The sequence below is a fragment of the Rhipicephalus microplus genome, chromosome X (assembly GCF_043290135.1).
Source record: "Rhipicephalus microplus isolate Deutch F79 chromosome X, USDA_Rmic, whole genome shotgun sequence".
NCBI classification, from domain to species: Eukaryota; Metazoa; Arthropoda; class Arachnida; order Ixodida; family Ixodidae; genus Rhipicephalus; species Rhipicephalus microplus.
In genome coordinates, this window is record NC_134710.1 from 51,981,909 (window position 1) to 52,005,309 (window position 23,401).

General features: G+C 45.5%; 1 protein-coding gene and 1 long non-coding RNA gene across 5 annotated transcripts in view; one reads left to right on the forward strand and one right to left on the reverse strand.

Moving 5' to 3' along the window:
• LOC119176034 (spermatogenesis-associated serine-rich protein 2) overlaps positions 1-8,982 on the forward strand; it is a 48,124-nt gene extending 39,142 nt beyond the window's left edge. For all 3 annotated transcript variants that reach the window (XM_075876591.1, XM_075876592.1, XM_037427144.2), the window contains one exon: positions 6,881-8,982. In XM_075876591.1, the coding sequence (XP_075732706.1) occupies positions 6,881-7,423 (543 nt within the window). In that variant the 3' untranslated portion in view covers positions 7,424-8,982. The remainder of the gene's footprint in view (positions 1-6,880) is intronic.
• The window catches only part of LOC142775239 (uncharacterized), a 28,244-nt gene extending 12,767 nt beyond the window's left edge, over positions 1-15,477 (reverse strand). For both annotated transcript variants that reach the window (XR_012886712.1, XR_012886711.1), the window contains exon 1: positions 13,633-15,477. This is a non-coding gene — a long non-coding RNA (uncharacterized LOC142775239). The remainder of the gene's footprint in view (positions 1-13,632) is intronic.
• Positions 15,478-23,401: the final 7,924 nt, after the last annotated feature.

Genomic DNA, 23,401 nt, shown 5'->3' on the forward strand with positions numbered 1-23,401 from the left:
GTGGCAGATTATAGACTGTGATGTGTCGTTCCTAGAAGTTACAAAACATGCGCCTATTGCCCATATCCGAACATACTTCCTGGAACTTCAACACAAATACACACGTCCTGAGTTTTTTACAGATGCCTCTAAGTCCAACTCCTCTGTGTCCTACGCTGCTGTCGGCCCATCCTTTTCGGATGCTGGCCTTCTACATCCAAGCACAAGTATCTTCACAGCAGAAGCTTACGCGATACTTGTGGCAGCTAAACACATCAAACAACTACAAATACAAAAAGCAGTAATTTATACAGACTCCCTCAGTGTTGTAACGGCTCTGCGCAGTCTTAAAAAACAAAAAAAACCCTGTCCTCGTCTCACTTTACTCTATTTTATGCACACTCTACACACTCAACCAACGTGTTGTAGTGTTCTGGGTGCCAGGGCACCGTGAGATTCAAGGCAACGTGATGGCGGATCAGCTTGCTGCATTCGCCCACGAAAGCACCGCCATTACACCCACATCAATCCCGGCCCTTGATCTTAAGCCGTCTCTCAAACGAAAACTCAGGGACTACTGGCAGAGCAAGTGGGATACACACACACAAAACAAACTACACGTTATCAAGCCACACCTTGGTCATTGGCTGCCAGTATCAAAATCGCGTCATACAGAGGTTATACTAACGAGACTCAGGATAGGACACATATACACGACACACACATATCTTTTGTCTGGTGGCGACCCACCATTCTGTGACAGATGCGGTGAACCATTGACCGTCCTTCACGTGTTAATCCAGTGTAAACACTTAGAAACTATAAGAAAACAGCAGTTTCCATTACCCTACCGACAACATATACCTTTACACCTTGCAATGTTCGTTGGTAGGGAACCGCTTTTTATTCATAAGTCATTGTTAGCGTTTTTAAAAGAAATTCGTAATTTTCATATCATATACCCGGGCATCCCGTAGCTCGACCTCTCCAGGGAGGTTTTTGCTGCGGTGGCTACACAGGAAAGCACTTGCCTCATGGCCCTTGCACGCAAGGGTATGAACCAGTGAGGCACTTGTGCTAATGCCATACATATACACCATCGTTTTTTATTATCACCAACTTTTGTTATCTATTCACACCACACACACCTTTCACGACATGGTCATGATTTTATTACTTGTATGTTTTTACCCGCCTTACCGCGAGGAATTTTATGGCCCTTATACAGCCGCTAATCACAATCATTGTCCATGTTTTTAGTAAGATGAACTGGCGCTCTTTGGCCATCAAATGGCCCTTGCGCCAAAAAACACCATATATCATCATCATCATCATCAAGGCTAGAGAGACTGAAAAGTCACGGTTCGAACATCAAAACGGTAAACTCTTTGTAGCAAAGCCACTGATTGCACTCAAATGTGCACCTAGCCAGCATTTTTTATTACTAGTGCTTCCATTATTTCACATGCCAACTCATTCTTCTGCCTAAAAAAAGCAGTATTGTCAAATTGGTAAACAATTCTGAACTACCTAATGTGTGTGACTAAGTGCAATCCACATGCTGCACTTCAACTGTTCCTATGCTTCATTAGTTAACGTCTTGTGTGGCCTATGTAAACTTGCCTGCTGCAGCGGGAGAGGTTGCCATAATGTAACTGGAATAGGGCTGTGCTGGTAGAACTGCCGTAGTACAGAATTCTTCTGCAAGGGGCAAGCATGGGCATCAGTTGGGGAGGAGCTAAAAGGGCAATTGCCCCCATCAAGCCACACCAGCACTTGCACCCACACAAGCTACACCAGTGCTCTATTTTCCCCCAGCCGTGATGCATCACAGGTTTGCACCTCCCATGACAAAATCCTGCCAATGCCCATGGAGGCAAGTGTCGCCCAACTACCTTCAAGTTCATTGCATCTAGTGGCTTCTCCCGAAAAAGGTTTCCTCTAGGTGCAGCTGATTTTTTCACTGAAATCAGCTATGTGCACTTCTAATTTTTCATGATGGCTGATTTGGTTGATCAGCGTACATCTGTGAAATGTTTCTTTCCCAGAAAAGTGCCTTAGCAACTGTTGAGATGCGGTACATGGAGGCTGCCATTGGAAAAGGTCAAGGGCTCGAGTGACTTTCTCGGTTTAAATGGGGTAAAGGTCTATTCATGCAAACCTCATTCTGGACATCTGTAAACATCATGATTGCATGAAAATGTGCACATTTTGTGCACATGTGCTTCTTGAAGATCCAAGAATTACAGAAGAGTTAGTGACATTATCTGGTATACCTTAGCACTTGGTTTAGTCAATATTAATGAAGATCTAAGAATGAAAAGTGTCACTGAAAGATTTGTCTAGAATGGAGATAATCGAACAAAAATATAGTCTAGTGGAAGCATGCCTTCTTCGAAAAAACGTTTTCGAAGTGAATCTTCAAAGTGACCCATTTCAAGCTTTTTACTCATGATGAGACATAGTGCTTTATTTACCTCAAAACAAGTGTTTACAGCCACTCACTGTTCATATGGAGAGGCGATAAAACACTTTTTCAAGTAGCCTTGGAATTAATTCAATAAAGGAGCTTATTGCCTGATGAATTCACGGGTGCTAAAACATTTATTTTGTTCGGTAGTCTGTCCAGTACAGTACTAGCGGACAAAAATTTGTCGCACGCTGCAATTGCATTCTCTCTTCTCTAGTCCCCACGAAAGCACTGGAACAGGGAGGGATGGCACTGGGAAAAAAAAAATGTCACGGAAAAAAAAAGAATATCACGCGTGCCTCAGGAGCTTGAACACTTTTCACTTTTTTGTTTTTCCCCTTTCCCCTGAATACTCTGCTTTTTAGTGCAATTGCATGCACACACGTGGACAAGTAGCGGCCTTCCGCCGCAGGTCCAGTAACAGCCTAGCGTCATGCTCAAATCAGCCGATTGCTGGTATAGTGGCTGTGATGAGCGATTTTTTAGCTTGTTCCCTCATTTGTCTAGAGAAGAGAAAGCAATTTTTAGCTGACTTTGAGAATTTATTGTAAATTCAGGCCATGTGCTTTTGGTCTAATAATTTCGAGTCGAATTTTAATGGTATGTATTGGACATGAAAAGAATTTGGAGTACGTATCATGACCTAACTAACCTGCACAATATTTTTTACTTGAAATAGGGGCTCTATGCAAATGTCTTTTATTGTGATGGCAATTATGTGGGCACTCTCGGCTGGATTTTGCCACCGTCGTCGGCATAGGCATCGATTTCATGTACCATATATGTATACATGTCTATATATATGAAAACATGAAAACGAAAAAATTCCAAGAAAGACTTCGGCGCGCAGAATCAAACTGGAACCTCCAAGTTGTGAATGCGCGGCATTAAGCACTGAGCTACAGAGAAGCACGTCCTTCAGCGCTCAAACGGCAAGCCATATATATCTACTACTTACCGCTGGTGATGGGCATCTCTGAAGGGAGCTATCGCGTTTTCGGCATTAATAGCAAGGTGGCGCAGTGAGCGCACGGTGGCGCGTGCCTTCATTTCCCCCTTGTACTTTGCCTCGCGGAGGGGAGTGGGTGGTTATAAACCCCTGAACGCATACTCTCACACCCTTATCACGCGGTTAGGAGCATCTTATGTCTTGGCTGTCCTAAAGCTTTCACCGGAACGATTCTGTTGTAGTTACTGGGCGCACAAAGCTCACTTCAATCGTGCACAGTCTCCGTTTGCAAAAAGAGCGTGCTTTTCAGAAACAGCAAAGTAACAATCGAGATGCTTATTCGCGTTCCTCTTCCTCTGTACCTGTGAGCACGTTGCATGCGTCATTTGTGTGTGAGAAACGCGGGGAACGTTTCGATCTGCTTTCCATTCTGAGCGTGACCTCCCAATTTGATTCCAGAGCCCTCCACTATGGAGTCTGTCATAACATAATCGTATGGTGGTTTTGAGACGTTGAACCCCACAAATCAATCAATCAATCAACCGTCCAATTTGTTGATATTGCGTTCATTACTTCGCCTTTGGGCAAATCTGCGACTTTTTTTTTTTTTCGTTCAAAGGAAGTTGAAACAACCTTGAGTAGTAGCGGGATTAGAGTTTCAGTAGGATGCTGGGGGTAACCTGTAAAATATGTAATGTTTTAAAATTTATTATACTTGGAGCATGTAAGCCGTCAAAACAAGCTTTTAAGCATAATAAAATTATGAATTGATTTGAGGGCAACATGTTCATTCAAAGGACCCCCGCACTACTTTATTAAGTAGCCATGGAGCCTCTAGAGAAGCTTATTGCCTTGCGAATTTACGACTGGAAAATTTTTAGAATCAGTCCAGTGTGAGTGGAGTTCCAAATATTTGTTGCACACTGCAACTGAATTCTCTCTTCTCGTTCTGACGAAAAGCTCGAAGCAAAGGAAAAACGTCATTCGTCCCTCCTGACCTTGAGCACTTTTCCTCTTTTATTTTTTTTTTCTTCAAATACGCGGCCCTTCATTGCGATCCCGCACATACGTGCAGTGATGTTCCGTACTAGGCAGAAGAATTCCCATTCAGAGACATGAAAATTTCCTATTTTGGGGATTTTTTTCTGCAAACATTGACAAAATTTCCAGCATATTTTTTTGCACAGCAGTACTAATTTCTGCCCCCATCAACGCACACACAGTCTATAATTACACATGTCTGAGGTGCTGGGACTTTTTAAATCGGGACTTGCCTCTCCACTGCCACACCACAAAAGCATCGCTTTATTAATTCAGATACTGTTAGTACGCTGCACATTGTAAGCTTCAAGTTTAACACCAATAGTGAGCTAGAAATCACTCCGCGTAAATATCAAACAAATCTCGAGGGCTCTGCTTGTGTGGTGCATGCGCTGGAACTGATTACAACAGATGAAGGTGCACCATGACTGCTAATTATAAGTCGTCATAGGATTTAACCATTCCTGAAATTCCCTGCAATATCTAGAATATTCCAGCTTTCTCGTTGGCTCTAAATGACAGGCAAAAATTCCCTGCACGGAACATCGCTGTGTATGCGTGGACAAGCGGAGGCCTCCCACGGCAGCCCCAGTAGCGACAAGGCGTGCCATGTTCATGTCCAGCCAATGGCTGTGACAAGCGATTTTTTAGCTTGTAGTGTCATTTGCCGGGGGAAGTCAACAATGTTAAGCTGACTTTGAGAATTCGTTGTAAATTTCAGGCTGGTGTACTGTGCTATATTTGCCTTGCCTATTCTTGGTAGCCTCGACTACCTATCAGCAGTGTTCATGCTCAATAACTGTTTCAGGGCCCTTTTAAATTTGAAAAAGAGATTCGCGGCAAAGTGGATTTCTTTTGAATGGGTGCTTTTGCCGTTTAGCACTCCTATACTGCAGTGAAACCATTTTTACAGGTGGTTACATGGGGATTATGGGAATACTTTGAAATTTTCAATAATTTAAATTTGGAATCGAAGTTAATTTGAATACTCCACTACTCGTTCGAATATTCAAAGCATTCGAATATTCGCACAAGCCTATCGACTACCAATCGGCAGCGTTTTCTGACCGTGCTTAAAAAGTGTTGTGGGCTTCTTTACCCTTCTCTACAGAGTTGTTTTTTCTTATTAAAGCCGAAAACAATACAAGAATACCTATTTATTTGTCTGTTTCATTCTACATATCTTTAAATGTAAAAAACTATTCAAAGGTACTTCATTTGCAAGGTGCCATGTTAAAGGTTCATTTATTTATTTATTTGAAGATGTGCATAATATGGGTGTCGCTGCACTCTAGAATGAGAAGTGCCCTATTCTCTCCAGTCTTTGAGGAAGGAAATACCTTTGAAATTAAAGAAATCTTGCGCAGGGGCATGAATCTCTAAAAACAAGCCTTGGACATGCCGATCGGAGCTGGTTACATCTGTGAACGTCCTCTGTTGATGCATCAAAATGCAGTGGTCGTCCGAATCTGATGATTTAGAGCAACTATGCTGCTACTTCTAGCTGATGCCACAAACTCAAGACAACTAAAAGCTGTTATTTCAGGAAACATTGGCAAATGTGGGCTTTTTCCTTTTTTGTACAGAGAACAGAGCAATATTAATCAAGGTAGTCTAAGTGCAGTGCCCCCAAATGCTTGTTTCAAGGGGGATGAGCCTAGCTCGTTTTTTTTGTAGTATTTGTGGAAACTGTGTAGGTAAGGACAGCTTGCCTTTAGTAAAGATAGGGTAAAGTCAGTCGTCGCAGAACACAAGATGCACACTGAATCTAAAGAAAACATTCGACAGGGAAGTCACTGGATGCAATTAACTTGAAAGGAGCTGCACGATGCTTGCCTTGCAGGAGAAGTGCACAGCACAGTAGTCCATTCCGGTTACTCTGGAGTACTCTCTCATAATATGCTTCTTGAATATTGAACAAATACTTTTCTGGTGCTTATTACTACATTAATTTTTGGCTGTTGATTCTTGTCAGGTTTCTTGTGAACTGCAGTGAATATCCTGTTGACTTTATTTGCAGCATTTAAAAAAAAAACACAGCACTTCCTAAACAAAAACTTGTGGCTTTGAAGACTTTAAGCACTTCTGCACATCGGGCATAACTGTGACATGTTTTTTTTTATCTTTTTGTTGTGTTGATGCTTCTGCTGTGGCTTCTTAGTTTTCTCTGTATTCTGATTTTTATAAAGTGGGAAGTGCTCACTCATGGCGACTGCACAGTTAGCTTTGCCGGCCTTCTAATATTTTTCTTTTGACAAACTGTGAGTTGCAAGTGAGCATATGTGGTGGCTTGTGTACTGCTCTATCATTGTTTCATACTACCTATTTTTTAAATTGTGGAGCCATATCAACTAGCCTTCTCCCTTTTATTAAATATACACAGAAATTGTACATTTCAAATTATTGATTTGGCTGGTTGATAAGATGCTCGTTTCATGCAGGGAGGTGGTGGTTATAATCGTGCCTCAGATGGCCGTTCTCCGAAAGTGTACACCAATAGCTATCATGGCAACAACACTGGCCAGTCACCTGGTGGCCCTCGTTCAGGCAACTACCCTCGTGGCGGCCGCGGTCGTCGTTCGGATGACTCGCGCTATGGAGGGCCAGACCGTGGCGGCAGCCGGGGTGGATATGGTGGTGGGGGCCGGCCCCGTCATTACAACCAAGGTGGCACAGGTCGAGGCCGCCGCACTGGTGAGATGGGCCGTCACACAGCCGACACAGGCCGCTACACAGCTGACACGGGCCGCTACACAGCTGGCGCGGGCCGTCACACAGCTGGCGCGGGCCGCCACACAGCTGGTGCGGGCCGCCACACAGCTGACGCAGGCCGCCACACAGCTGACGCAGGCCGCCACACAGCAGACGCGGGCTGCCACACAGTCGAGGTGGGCCAACCGACTGTTGAATTGGGCCGCCACTCGTGGGATATGGGCAACACTACTACTGATGATTGTTCATGGGATGACTTTGATCACTTTTAGGACATTAGTCTTTTTCTTTTTTGTCCCCGGAGCACGGTTGTCCTATTTCCCCACTCTGGATGCCCCCATCTTTTTCTTGATTCTGTGGCAGCGCGGTATTGTGTTCAGGCACCAGGAAGTGTACACGTGTGCCCCCACCCCCTCATTCCTCCTGCCTTTTGTTTCTTCCAGCTCTTTTTTTTTCCCCCCACTAGCTGGGGCATGGTTTTCTGGCTTGTGCCAAATGACAAGAAGGCATAACCTTAGTTTTTTTGTAGTGTGTGCCTTAGCACTGTTTGATGTGGGGACCTCATCAATGTGCTGTGAGGGCTTGATGTGTGCTGGCATTTTTGTGGTTCATCAGCACCCATGGCACAGTCTAAGTGGTTAAATTTTTTTCCTATCTCTTAGGAAAAGTAGGAGCTTTTTTTTTACTGTTTCTTCTCTTCCTCCTTCTTATTCTTTCCCTCTCTTTTTTTTTTTAAGAAGTGCTGGTACATCCCACCAATCCTGCCCCAGGGCCCCACTGCAGATTCTGACAGGGCTATTAGATGAAAGCAATTTCCTTCACTTACAGAAGCTGAGCAATAACCCTACCCCTACCTCCATTCGCTCATGTCCTACGCTGTGTGGCAGCAGGAACTTTAGTTGCTGTGTTCTCTGCAGAACTCTTTCCTGGTGGGTCAGCATTTCAAGGGACTCTTTCTACACTTTGTTGTTTCACCTGTGTTCTTGTATGCACAGATAAAGTTTTTGAGTTTGGTTACTGGCCTCTTTTTACTGTTATTTATGTATATATATATATATATATATACACACACACACACATATACACATAGATATACATATATTTTTTACTGTGTTCATTAGTAGGCCTACAAGTCTTTCTTTGTTAGAAATATTTAATTTCTCTGGCATGTACATCTGTATATACATGATTATATGAAGGTTGTGTACATAACTAAAATCGACTTGAATTGTGTGCACGTTACAAATGAATGCTAACCCTTTATACCCAACATCTAATCTGTTCAGGATCTGTGCAGTTTACTGAACCTAAGCTATAGCAAGAATTATGTTGGATATTTTGTATATTCAACAGTGTGTAGTGCAGACTATATAATTAATAAAAGTTGAGTATGCTAACTGCTTTTATGTTGCTTGTTTTAATGATGTCTTGAGCCACTGAACAGGACACTAGTTATCAATTTATACACTATGGAGTGCCTTTAGCAGCTTTCTTTTGTGTTATGTACTTTACATCTATTCCTGGATATGGCTGTCGATACTCATCTAGGTTACAAAAAGGGCCAAACTGCCCTGTTTTTTTGTGTGTGTGTTGCAAATGTTTTGAGCAAGCATTTCCACATATATTTCCTGTGAATGCACACTATTGTCCAAGTTCTATTTAATACTTTTACCTAGAGTGTTGTGTGTCTGTATATTGACTTGGAAGCAGTCTCTTCCTTGTGAGCACTTTTGTTCATGCAATGCAAGGCAGTTAACCCTGGCCAGCAAAGTAAAGTGTTGCATTTTGGTACTATGTCCACTGAACAAATAAAAGTTGCTTGGTGCCTGTGTCTGCTTGGTCTACCTGTGTATTTTAGGACATTTCATCTAAATTTTTCTCGGGATGCTGCAGCCATAAGGGGCTAAGCTTGGATGCAATGTCAAAGGTTCTTGGATGCAATCTTGGATGCAATGTCAAAGGTTCACTACATATAAATAAAAGTTAATTTGCAATGATGATCATACATGGTCATGTAAACGCGAAGTTAAACATTAACAAGTACAGATTTTTTATAAAAATTCTATGATAATAGGAGAGAGATGAAACCACTTAGCCTTAAAAAAAATTTGTGGGCCATATCATGACCCCCCTACATGGTCAAAGTCCCTTGTCCTGGACAACGCTTGACGAAGCCCTGACTTGTGCTGTCTCGCCAGAGTTGAGACTCCAGCAAGGAGCAGTTAAAGAGGGCAGTCTCTCGTGCCTCTCGGGGAATGGGCAGAAGACTGCAGGTGGGAATTTTTCGCACATGCCCACACCATGTGGAAGATGTCTCGGGGTTTTCCCATAGTGTGGGCATTGCACATCTGTGCTTGGGTCGTAGTGTTTGATAATTGCAGGACAGAGTTGAGCACCTCTCTGCAGGCGCCTTAAAGTTCACTCATTCTTTTTATTCAGCCCCTTTGCAGGAGCTGGGAAAAGGAGGTCAGTGTCTCAGTAATAAGAAATAATTTCTCTGAACCACAGCAGCGGTGTATTGGCCTCGGAGTCATAAGAGCTGGGTTGAGGAGCCTAGTGGGTAAGCGCTCGGTCGGCCGCATCAATAGCCTCTTTACCTCATAAACCCTGGCGGCCAGGAGCCCAAATTATGTCTTTCGGGGTTAGATCAGGGACAGCCCGTTTCATTAGAATATGGCTAGCTAAGGGGGATTATCTCCCCTGCTAGGTAGTGAGCACACGCTTTTTTTTTATTCTGCTATTATTGTCTTCGAATCACGATTTGCGACAGCAAGCGTTATTGCTACTTCCTCCGCTCGCTCTGAATTTTGTGCTCTGAAGGAGAGCCCGTTGACGTGCATTCCCTGGTGAACTGCAGCAGCTGTGTAAAATCCCTTGGTCGTCGGCCTTGCTATGTCTATGTAGTATACACTGGGTTGGGAACCATGTTGGCTTTCAAGCGTCCGAGCCCGCGCTTGTCGCCTTCTTTCATGCGTGTGCATGTCCATGTTAGCAGGCAGTGGAGAGAGCCAGAGCATTTGGCGCCAAAGTTCAAGAGTACGCTCCGCCTCCTCTGAAGTGCAAGTGTGTTGAATGTGTAAGCGGTTGAGCAGGCGGCGCCCGGGGGGTGTCTGCATAAGTCGCATATAGTGATTTATGAGTTACGCCTCCCGCAACTTCTGGTAGGAGTTGAGCCCACCCAACACCCTTAGTTTTGTGTGGGAGCCACCAGGAGATCCAGAGCCCTCTCTGTAACCTTGTGGATAATGGCATCAGTTCTTTCGTGTTCTTGTTTGTTAGTGTGAAGGTATGGCACGGCGTAGAAGATCCGGCTTGTCATGAAGGCATAGGTGAGCTGAAGCGCATCCCTGCCTCGCAGACCACCCCACTTGTTGGCAACATGGTAGATCATGCGCCCTACCTGTTCGCCTATTCTCTTGAGCTTCGTGATAAGGTCTCATTTGAGTCTGTGGTGAATGAAAAGGCCCAAAATCTGGATCTTCTGCACCTCTATGATGGGAACACCAGACAGAGATATGTGTATACCTGTGTTATCTTTTCGTTCGCTCTGACATGCAGGAGCTGTGATTTAGTTAGAGCACACTGGAGTCCACAGTCGTTGGCATACGCCTCGACTATGGATGCGGCCCGCTGAAGGCGATCCTGCATTTACATAAGGCTCCCCTCAGTGGTACAAATTGTAATATAATCAGAATATACGGCCTGTTGAGTGCCTTCTGCCCGGGCCAGTTGGCTTAAGAGGCGCATCATAGCTATGTTGAACAGGAGCAGTGATAACACCGCTCCCTGAGGGGTACCTCGCGTTCCTATCATGTACGGGCCATATTCATCGTCCTCAATTCAAAGAAAAGCCTGGCACTTGGAGAGTAAATCTTTCACATATGCGAAAGTCCTAGCTCCGCAATCGGTGGGACTCAAGTTAGCCAGGATGCTACGATATGGCTTTGGTTCATGAATCCAAAGTCTGTATCGATCCGTCTTGCTTCGCATTCTGTCCGCCGCTTTAGCGGGTGTTGTGCTGCTATAACATTATCGAAAGCCCCCTTCAGATCAAGGGCAAGGATGGCCTTGTCCTTGTATTGCATTTTTGTGGTTGTATGACATCCCTGTGCAGCGGGAGGAGGACATCCTGTGCAGACGTGTGGGCGAAACCTAAACATGGTGCCTGCAAAGAAGCCCTTACCCTCCAGGTATGAAGACAGACAATCCCGTACCATTGTCTCCAGCAGCTTTCCTGCGCATGAGGTCAGTGATATAGGCCTCAGATTTTTCATATTCACAGCCTTGCCTGCTTTGGGGGTAAAAGTCACAAGTGATATTTTTCATTTAGGAGGAAGCGGACATCCATCCCAAATCTGGTTAATGTATTAACCATTGGTAACAGTGGTAACCAGTGGTAACAATTGAAGGTAGGGTGTGTGAGGGAGATTTGTCAACAGTTTGACTGTTGTGCGGTCTCATCCTGAAGCCATAACTCAGCGAATTTTAGCTAAGGCAGATTTCAGGTCATGCAGCTGAAAATGGGCATCGAGGTGCTGGTTAGATTTCCCAGAGTATGTGTACGCTTGCCCATTTGGGTACTCCATACGACAGAGATATCTATCACACAGAATATCCGCGAGCTGAGCCGTCGTCGCTTGGTACCCATGCAGATCCCTCCGGAGCTGCTTTTGCATCTCCCCTCTCGTTTGAGACAGGTCTATAAGACTACAAGAGAGGCGCCATGTCCCCCTCGAGTCATCTGATGAGCTGCGGCGTCGCATCGGGCTATTCGACTTGAATCTGATAGCTTGGCAGCATATGCTGCAGCCTGCTTTGTGAGTTGGGCTATGCGAGTGCATAGTTTTCTATTAATTCTCTGTTTTTTCTAATGTTTCATTAAACTTATGCGCATCTCCCACAAGTGCAGAAAGTGCGTGTCTACTGCGGGGATCTCTTCAGTGATCTGTAGTGTAGTAACGTGTTTTTTCTGAATGTTGTGTATGTGCTTAACCTACTCCACATAGCCACTACAAGAAAGTACGAGAGAAATCACCTCATCGCGGAATTTATGCCAATTGATCAGCTTAGCTTGACCCCATTTTTGCATGGTGGCTTTTCTAGGAGTGTAATCCAGAGTAGGCAGTGATCACTCCCGAGAGAATCGCCTAAGTTCTCCCTGGTAGCATCCCTAGTATTTTTACAAGTGAGAGGTCAGGACACGTGTCACGTGTTACCAGAGTTCCACACTCAAGGGGGGTATGCCTGGTCTGTGAACAGCGTGAAACGAAGGGTAGAGATAAGGCCTGCAAGCTTATATCCTCTGGTCTTCTCATAGTGATTGCCCCAGTGAATGCTGGGAGCATGGAAGTCCCCAACAATTACTAAAGGATCTTCGTCTGCTAAATAAACAATTGTATCGGACCAGTTGGTAAGGATAGCTGCGCTTCCTAGCAAGATTGTCTGCTAAGTTTGACCGCGCGAACAAAGATTTCACTGAAAGTTACTCGCGGCTTTCGTGGGGGGCAGTATATGTTTTGGACATGCATTGACGGGTCACATCGTCTGAGAGGAAGTACTCTGACCATTGTGTATTCTTGTTCGGTACTCAAATTTGAAACGACCTGAATAGCGGTATATGATTTATTCACCAGGATGCATGACGAGGGTCCCCCTGAAAAGTACTGTAGCCAGAGAATTTAACGTCTATGCCGGGCTTCTGCAAAACAAGCAGTGCTGGCATGTATCCTAGGGACTGCAAGTGAAGGTTTAGGTGTGATCATTTTTTCCTAACTTTAAAGCCCCTGCAGTTCCACTGGATAATCTCAAATTTTTGTAAGTTTGTAGTGGTCCTGTATTTCTTTTATGGTGTATATATTTTATGGTGTTGATGATCGACTCGGGCCTGGAGCTAATGCAGCCCCGGGTAGGAGCTACGCCGGCACACAGGGATTCGGTCCTGAAAAGCCTTTTTCAACGGCCTGACAGGAGGCTGTTTTGCATTTGAACTGTGGAGGGTCGCACTTAGCGGTGGTTTTAATTTGCGTGCTAATTTGGGGCTGCATTGCTTTAAGCACTGAGTCGGAGACCTGAACTCAGGAAGGGCTTGCGTTAATGCTGTCATGAACACGTCTTGGAAGGACTCGTGAACTTTTGACATAATTTGATTGGGGAGGGCTGCCCCCACTCCTCGAACTGCTCAGTTTTACGCTCCAGGGACTCGAGGGAACCGCTTTGTCTGGCAATGGAAACTGATCCAACTACCATGTCCGCACCCTGCTGTGAGATGCTAGTAAGGAGAGATGGAACGAATGGTCCGTCATCCTCGTCTTCGACATCGGCTCCCTGCACATGGCTCGGATGACTTGACTTGCTTGGCTTATAATTCCTGAATTTGGCACGCTAAAATTTGGTTCTGGTGCTTGAACTCCTCTACTTGCTGCCGTAGGGCAGTCTCAGAAAAGGGGGAGGGTCCGGAGACTGCCACACCCAAACTGCTCACTTGTGGTTGGACGGGTGTCAAGGGTGAGAAGTCCTCGACCTTGAGTGCAGGAGGCCTCGATACTGGAGGGTCCCATACTGTACATTGGTTGAGAGCCCAGCGTGGGGTTTCTTCGGTTCTGGCTCAGCAGCTTTCCTGGGGCTTGTCTTGAGTGCAGGAGCCTGTTTCTGCCCTTCCACTGTCTTCGGTTAAGAGCCGCGAGAGTACCCGACTTGATCGGCTTCCGGAACTGCCCAGCACAACCGGGAGCTCCAGTCTGGCGGCCGCCGCTGCAGAGGAGGCAGCTTGGAATGAATTAATGTTCTGCTGGGCCATCAGGAGTAGCAGTAGGTACCTGGAACCCACAGGTTATGCAGTATCCAGGCTGTGGTTGTGGGCAAGCATCTGCTCGATGGCCCACTGTTCCACAAAGGGGGCATTCAGGCACTGTCTCCTTATACGGGCAAATAGAGAGTCACTCGCAGCTGTATAGCACTGTCCGTGGCACCTTGGTTCCCACGAAGGCGATCACTGCAACGGGAGTGGCCCCCAGCTTGTGCACAGGCACTACATTCGGTTCAGCACTCAGTTTACTTCACACAGTTTCAGGCGTTTCGTCTTGAGAGACGTGCACGACGCCCCGAAAAAACTCACTGGAGAGTTTGTGATGTCTGCAGAATGGTAGCCCCAGCCCTTGACCGGCAGCATAATATCTCTGAGTAGTTTCTTGGCGGTGTCCACTGAATTTTTCGCTTGGGGGCAAGTGCTTATCATACAAAGTTGTAGTGTGTGCCAGCTCACGGCGTACTTACTTTTTAGAAATCACTGAAGTTGCAAACAGTTGTAGATAGAGTTTCATATAATACTTCGGGAAAAGGAATCTGGCGCTAGTGTGTACACGGGCTCCTAGTGGTCCTTGTACCTCTATGGGAATTATGAGAAGGCTTTGAATCCGCTTCGAATGGATTACGTTCTCGAGATTCGCGATGCTTATTTTCTGAGTGTAAAACAATATGATATGAACTTATATTTAATTGAAACTTGCTTCACTTATTTGTACGCAACCTTAATTGCAAAGAGTTATGAAGCGTGAAAACTTGGGCGAGTTGTTAGGACATAACAGGATGTAGAAACAGGGCAACCTAGAAGTAGGTAGTTACTTCGTAACTACGGAAGCAAAAAAACAAGGACAGAAAACAGCGCTCTTTTCTGTCCTTGTTTTTTCGCTTCCGTAGTTATGAAGTAACTGCTTCTAGGTTGCGCCGTTCCTACATTCAGTTATGCAAAAAGTTTTCGTGACGAGGTGGCAAAAGTGAAACCAGGGCAAATTTAACCATCAGGGTATGCATTGCTCTGCCATTGTGTTCCAGATTTAGCATCAAGATATAATGAAATATTTGTTACAACACTTGCTAAAAAACATGCTTGTATTTCTCTCAAAAGTACACATTATCTATTTATGGAAATAACAATACAGTATTAAGTGAGAAAGACAACATTTCGTCTGCTTCGATGCCAGGTGCGTCTGTCCAAGTGCCCTGCCCCCAACTCGCCTCTGGTTTTGTTGTGAAGTCGACTCAGCGAAGTAAGACGGTGCGTCTACTCACCTTTGTCATCATTTTGAAGTCAATAATAAATGAGCTCATGCAAAACGCACTTATTAAAAAACATGAACTTGATGAAATTAATATCCTGCAGTGGCATGAGACACTACATCTATGCGCAGCGGTGCATGGACGATGCTACATTGACTACTACTGTCAAATACGACTCGTAAAGCTCCAACGTCGCAGCAAATGTCAGACCTAGTGCTCTTCAGCCTCGTTGAACAACAAAGTCGTCGTTTCAATGCTTACCGCACCCCACTACCACCGCTGCGCGAAGAACAAAACTGAAGCTGTAGAAAAAGTCTGTTGACAGCACGGAGGAAGGAAACCTTTCCTTCCTCCGTGGTTGACAGTTTGCTAGCTAACCCTATCCAATCCGCAGCCTGTACGTACTTCCCATAAATCCAATAGAGGTACACGATCCCAGCACCAGATTCCTCTCTAGGTGTTATTGTATGAAACCCTATGGTTGTAGGTAGTCATCATCGAACTTGGTGGGTGAAATCACTGAACGTGCCAGGCACTCATAACGCACCACCGCTCTACTACATCAGACCCGAAATGCCCGTCACCTCGGAGCATGTTGGAAGGAAAAAGCTTGCAAACTGGCTAGGAGAGGGCACCTTCCGTCCCTGTAGCCCGACTCGACCACTGTGCAGCCACTGGCTCCCCACCATAGTTGAACCCCTCGGGAGACGTGAGTCTTCGCTTCCTTTATGACCAGCAGACATTCCTAGTTCCACTATCAGGAGGCACTGTTTCTGTGTTGGCATTGGCAACAATATGAAGGTATTCGGCAAACGTACGATGTTCGACCTCAACACTCGCCATTACAACCAAGACCTCAGGAACGTCCACTATCAACCAGGTGACTATGTGTGAATGTGGATACCTGTCCAACATCGTGTGCTTTCAGATGGATGAAAAGTCCTTTATTAAAAAAAGAAAAATGGGAGGCGCATGACCTCTGTGGGAGTAAGTGGGACTTTAAAATACACTACTATTTCACGGTGTCATAGGTTTTGCACTTATTGCATTCACTATCGCTAGGAGAAGCTATTGCGATGCTACCTTGGACCTTACGAAGTTGTGCGCTGCCTCAGTGACGTCAATTACGAGATAGTGCCCCAAAGCTCCGAGACCAGTTTAAGTCAACAACGTCCACATGCCGAGGTAGTTCACTTAGTACGTATGAAACCGTACCATGCCCACGAGTGATGAACACTTCAAACTTTTTTTTCATAATCTACAACATCACGTGGTTATTTTTTTAGGAGCGAAGCTCTTTATGGCATGGCTTGTGCGTCTCAGTTGTAGGTAACCGCCCCTCGTTAATTCTTGAACCAGCCATAGAGGGTAGTACTTGTACTATACACTGAAAAATGCAAATGGTACGACACTAGAAGGCGTTACTTGTAGAAAAAATGGTTGATGTCACACGTACCGAAGTAGAGAGAGGTAATCGCTCGACTACAATTGCGTGTTTTTCGGCAACGCCGTATGCCATGGGGCACTCTACAGTACAATAAAGGTTCAGTTCGGACTGGCACGGTGGATGTACATGTTTTTTGAGCGCTCCCGATCGACTGTGCAGATAAGTGGTTTTGCACGTTTTGAGCTTGCCTTTGTGATTAATAAGGCAGCAGTTAAAACCTTTGTAGCATTTATTACATTGTATGGCTTTCCCGGGAGTCAGTCACCAGGTATATACTAGTTTGTGCGTGTGTGTGTGTTTTTGTTCCTTTGTGTTTTTTTTTCCTTTTGCCACCCCGTGGTGGAGGTGCATGTACATTGAACACACAAATTTTTGTGGTAGAGCTTAGACTTTCTTTTTCGTAGGGCACGGATCATGTTTCGTAAGTATCGAGTGAGACAAGTCACAAGGACAATTGCTGCGTGAAAGACATAGTTAAATAGACTGTAAAGTGTTCAGGATGCGGGGTGAGTTTGAAAATGGACCCAAGTGCAGAAGTGAATGAAGAGGAGGCTGACACGAAGTGTAGGCAATGTGAGGTCGAGGAAAACATGGAGAAAATGATGGTTGCCCAGAGTGAACTACTGATGAGAATCACTGAGCTGGAGACTGCATTGGCGACACAGCAAGAGAAAACGAGGATAATGGGAGAAAGGTTGAAGTCAGTCGAGGAAGCACTAGCCAAAATGAACACAGGAGGGGCCGACGGAGAGAACAGTAGGGAACCGGCAACCAGAACGGCGGAGAAGAAAGAGCAAGCAAGTTTGGAAAAAACAGGTTCAGCTGGTTCAATTGTCGCAAGGCCCAGCTTCAGCGAAGTAGTGGTGGGGCTGGGAGGGGACAAAGCAGCTGGCGTCACAGGTGCAAGTAACCCCTAGGTGCATGACGCTTCAGCTGAAAAGACATAGCATGTGACAATCTCCGGGGACTCGAATTTAAATCGATGCGCAGAAGCAATGAAAGAGAGGGTAAGAGGTGACAAGAGGGTTGCAGTAGAGATGTTCCCAGGACGCAAGCTGGAAGCAGTCATGAGGCAAGCGAGCGCAAAACTCAAAACTACAGCTGATAGACGAAACCTCGTGATAATTTCAGGCGGCTTAAACGGTGTCTTAAATGAAGATACGGCAGGACTAGCGACCACACTGGTGAATGGGGTTGATGATATGCGCGCCACTTCTCCTCAGGTACAGGTAGTGATATGCACGATACCGGAGGTACCGGTGCGTGGCGAAAACCTGCAAAGAGCGGTTGTCAACGCAAACCAAGAGATATGGCGAATGAGTCGAGAGAAAGGCTTTAAGGTGGTGGAAATAAACATAGAGGTGCATAGGTGGGGTGGTTTTCAACACAACAGAATTCACTTCGATGGGCGGCTAGGTCATGAGGCGGGTTGGTGACTTGCAGGCCACGCAGTAGCTTTCTTGGGGGGCACACGGGCCCTTCGGGGTGCAGGATAGCTAGTAAAGAGGAAAACAACCAGGGAGACTCTTTGACAGGTGGTATGGACAGATACGATTCCAAAGTGGCACCAGTATCTAATATAGGTAAAGTCCGGGGCAGAAATAGACAAAGCCACGAGGGCCGAGCCAATTCAGACATAGGGTATATTAACATGCAGGGTGGCAAGAACAGGCTGGAGTGGGAAGAGATAGAACAACAGCTAAGAGAGAAGAAGCCGATGGTATACGGTTTTGTAGAAACACATCTTAGAGACATGAAACAACCTCCTAACAATCCGAACTAGGCGTGGCAATAATGTAATAAAATAGACAGTAGCAGAAAGGGGGGGGGGGGGTATTGGGGCATTCATTCATAAAAGCACAGACTGGTAAAGGGTCAAGAAGGAGTGCAAGGAACATTTATGCCTAAAAGGGAAAGTGGCAGGGCAAATGACGCTCCTTGGTTTGGTTTACTTATGTGTGTGTGTGGACGGGAGCAAAGGCAAGAGAGGAAAACCAGGCAATGGTAGAGTGCACATCAAAGGACATTGAGGAATTAGGAAGAGAGTGCGAGATAATCATACTAGGAGATATGAATGCGCACATAGAAGATATAGATGGGTATACCTACCCAACAGGCAAAATGATCATGGATATGTGTGAAAGGCATGATTTGATCATTTGCAACAGTACAAAGAAGTGTGAAGGGCAAATAACATGGGAGGTAGGAAGGCTTCAGTCGACAATAGATTACGCACTGATTTCACATAGGATATATGATAGGCTCAGGGGAATCCACATAGATGAATGTGGCTCCAGAAGTCTGGGTAGTGATCACAAACGTATCAAGCTAAGTTTTGGAAGAGCAGTGAAAGTGGGAAGGAGACAAGATGAGCAACTACAGAAAAATTTTTATTCAGAAAGGCAAATTGAAATAGCCACTAAACAAATTGAGAAAATAATCACTGAGGATAATAGAACAGTATGGACATACCCGAATATAATTAGACTGTTAGAGCTAGAGCTTGCTAAGGCACGTGACAAGTCACCCCGGAAAAAAAGACAAACCCAAACGTTGGTGGGATGAGGAAGTTAAGGGAGCCATAGCAAAACGTCAGGAAGCCTCTAGGAAACACAGACATGCTAAGCAGCGGGGTGCACCGACAGATGATGCTTAAGAAAATGGGAAATCTTTCTTAGCTGTAGAAAAAGTGCATCCCTTCTGATCAATGAAAAAATTAGAAGAAGGGGAGCTCAGTGGCTGACAGAAGTACATAAAGAAAATAGAAAGGCAGCTGTGGAATTTTGGAACCATCTAAACTCCCCAAGTAATGAGACGAGCCTAAAGCAGAGGTTTATAGCTACAGCTCAAGGTGCTAGGTTAGAAAAGGACGAAGCTATTGAATATATAAGAACAAGGGTGACAGAAAAATTTCAACAAAGAAGCTTTATGCACCACAATAGACAAGGATGAATCAAGTGGCGTAATGGCTCCATTTTCACAACGAGAGTGGGAAAGGGCTGTGAAGAGGGTTCCTATAGTAGTACATCAACAGGCCCAGATGGCATTCCAATTATGCTGATAAAGACATTGGGTCCGAAGTCTAAGCAGACCTTGAGAGAGGCACTGAGCAAAACAATAATCGATGGTGAAGTCTCCGACGGATGGAAACTTAGCAGGATGAGCATGATCTATAAAGGAAAGGGGGACAAAGCTGACATAAACAACTACTGTCCTATAACAGTGACATCAGTGGTTCACAGGCTGGTGATGCAGATTATAAAGGAAAAACTGCAGGCATGGATAGAGGATGAGGGGGTGCTGGGGGAACTGCAGAATGGGTTTTGGAAACACAGGAGGTTGGAAGACAATCTGTTGTCACTGACGCAGTGCATCGAAATAGCAGAAAAGGAACTCGGGCCCCTGTGGCTAGCATTTTATGATATCAAGGGAGCGTACGATAGCGTGGCTCAAGAGGAATTTTGGGGAATACTGGACACACTAGGCATGGAAGGTGTAATCACTAATCTTTTAAAGGATATCTATAAAAATAACAAGGTAATTATAAAGTGGGAAAAACAGGCATCCAAGCCTGCAGAGGTAAAACGGGGGCTTAGGCAGGGGTGTCCCCTGTCACCCTTATTATTCATGATGTACCTACAAGGATTAGAGGCCAAATTAGAGGGAAGTGGACTTGGCTTCAACCTCTCTTTCATCAAACAAGAAAAACTCATTGAACAGGCACTACCAGCATTGATGTACGCAGATGATAGTGCTAATGGCCGACAACAAAGAAGATTTGCAGAGATTAATGGACATCTGTGGTAATGAGGGAGATCAGTTAGATTTTAGATTCAGTATAGAAAAATCAGCAGTCATAATTTTTAATGATAACAAAGATAGTGAGCTTAGAATACAGGAGGTCACACTAGAGATAACAGATAAATACAAATATCTGGGCGTATGGATAAGCAATGGGGCTGAGTACCTAAGGGAACACGAAATGTACATGTCGACTAAAGGTAACAGGAATGTAGCGGTAATGAAAAACAGGGCACTGTGGAATTACAATAGGTATGATGTTGTGAGAGGAATATGGAAAGGGGTCATGATTCCGGGTCTGACACTCGGTAATGCGGTCTTGTGCATGAGATCAGAAGTTCAAGCAAGATTAGAAATTAAGCAATGCGGAATAGGTAGGCTTGCCTTAGGAGCTCGCGGGAATACACCAAATCAGGGAGTACAAGGTGATATGGGATGGACATCATTTCAGGGCAGGGAAGCTAGCAGCAAGATAAAATTTGAGAAGCGATTCAGAGAAATGGGGGAGGAGGGTTGGGCTAGGAAGGTATTCGGCTACTTGTACATGAAGAATGTCGATACGAAATGAAGGAAGTGAACCAGAAAATTGACTGGTAAATACTTAGAAAACAGCAGGTAGCCAAACCAAAGAAAATTATCGGTTAAGAAAAAGGTGAAGGAAGCTGAGACCGATTTGTGGAGCATTGGCATGATTAAGAGGTCCGCACTAGAGATCTATCGAACTTTTAAGCAGGAAATTGCCAATGAAAGGTTCTATGATAATACTCGGGGTAGTTCTCTACTGTTTGAGGCCAGGAAGGGAGTATTGCGAATCAAGACACATCAGGTCAAATATGAAGGGGTAGACACGGTATGCAGTGTGTGTGGAGAGGAGGAAGAAACTGCCAAACACTTGATATTGTTCTGTGAAGGGCTTCAGGATGATGGCGCAGAGTTCTTCGAAGTACTGGGGTTTAGGGAAAGGGAGGGCAAAATAGAGTTTAAGCGGGTGAAATTAACTAGAAGGAGGTTATCTGATTGGTGGCTAAAGTGAAGCCATGAGCAAAAATAAACCCTTCACTGCAAAGTACGAGTCCTCAACCTCAATATTTAAAGGAAAAAAATAAATATATTTTTTGGTTCACTAAGTATTACGGCTTAGTGGCGTTAGCCGCCGCCTAATCTGAAGGGTACAGCCATATCAATCTATCCATTCAAAGTGCTCCTTGGCGCGCCTGCACGCATGCAGAGGCTCGTCGACGAAAGATGGACATGGCTAATAAGCGGCGTGCGCGCAGGGTAGTGGCGACTCACACTCGAAGATGGGACCACGACATGAAGGCACGCGAGGCAGAAGCGCGCTGTGAAGCGGCGTGGCGGCGTTGCGAGGACCCTGCAGTACAACAACGGGAGGCCGAAGTGGCGCGACAGCGGTGTGCGGACCCAGGTTCACCTCACTCTCCATCATTCACCTCGTGGATTTGCTGTCATTTCTTTTTTATTCACATGACCATCTTCCTCCATCTCTGGCACCTTAGTCAATCGACTGAGACAGTCACTCTTGAGAGGGGGAATTGACGCAAGGTAGGCTGGCAACTATAGAGGCCAGCCTCTCGAAGGAGGACAATGAAGTCGTTCGGTGCGCGCATGCTCTGGTGTTCTTGCCTACTGTGCCGAGAGTAAATGCCCTGTTTTGTTTCCACGTCCCTGTGACAATATCAGCTTAGTGCTTCTGGTGTAACTAATATCCATGTTGGTGCTGACATTGTTATGCAACTGTAGGAAACTGTAGTAAAACTTGTTGTTGGGCTAGTTGGTGCATGTTACATGAAAATTAGATAGCGCCAATCACCGGGAAGAATAGGCAAAAGAAAAGAGCATAAAAATTCACTTTCTTTTCACCTACTCTTCCTTGGTGGTTTGTGTCGCCTAGTTTTCTTATAAACAATTGGTTATATAAAACATGTGCAGCTGTTGAGCGTATCTCTGTGCGTGCATTTGTACACATTGTAATGTAGATGAATTGATCGCTCGGGCGCAGGCGCACGCTCGGCTAGCATGTAGAAAAAAGACACGAAGGCAGAATGAGAACAGCTGGCCCGGAATACAGGTGTTGTCTCTTGCTCTCTTCATAATAATGTTGCAGTCGATGAAAACAAAGTCCTACATCTTCGAAAACACAGTCCTACATCTTCGATTCCTTGTCAATGGCACCCACCAACGTGCAGCCGCGGTAAGCGTAGCTTGAGGTCGGCGTCCAGGCCAGCTCTGCACCTGTTCATCTGCCGCCATGGCCACCACCATTCAGAGACAGCGCCTAGGCCTCCTCAGCAGCTCCTGACTACTTCACCCTTATCTGTCTACGACAAGGGATGCCGTCCACACGTCCTCATCAATGCATCCGTCCGCCGTGAGTTCCGGGACTACCGCGTATTCCACTTTCACCATCGAGAATATTGCCGCTACACTGAGCGCTGCAACGGCCACATATTCTGCAGCCGTTGCTAAAGGCTTCCTGGGTGGCTCACCCGACGATGCAGCGCAGATCATCCGTGCTCCCATGCGCCTCTCACAACAACTGGGCATCTTTGAACTGCTGGTCCTGTGCCGCTTCAGTGAGTGCCGGGGCCTCTGTATCTTCTATGAGCTCCGCCTGTGGATCAGGTTTCTCGCACAACCATCTCACGGACGTCATGCATATGACATCCTGGCTAGCTAAGGAGCTGGCTGATTTCAGTGGGAGAACTTCTGGATCATGCCAAACCACGTTACGATCAGTGGCTGCATGGCAACTACCAGACATCCAAGGTTTCCAAGACAATGTATTCCTCTGGATCAATGCCATTAACTCGCTTGGAAATCACCATGGCTGGACAGACGAGCAGAAATGGTGGGTGGCCATTGACCACCTTCGCAATGCCGCCAAAGCATGGCATGCATACGAAGGTGTCAGGCAGCGGTCCTGGTC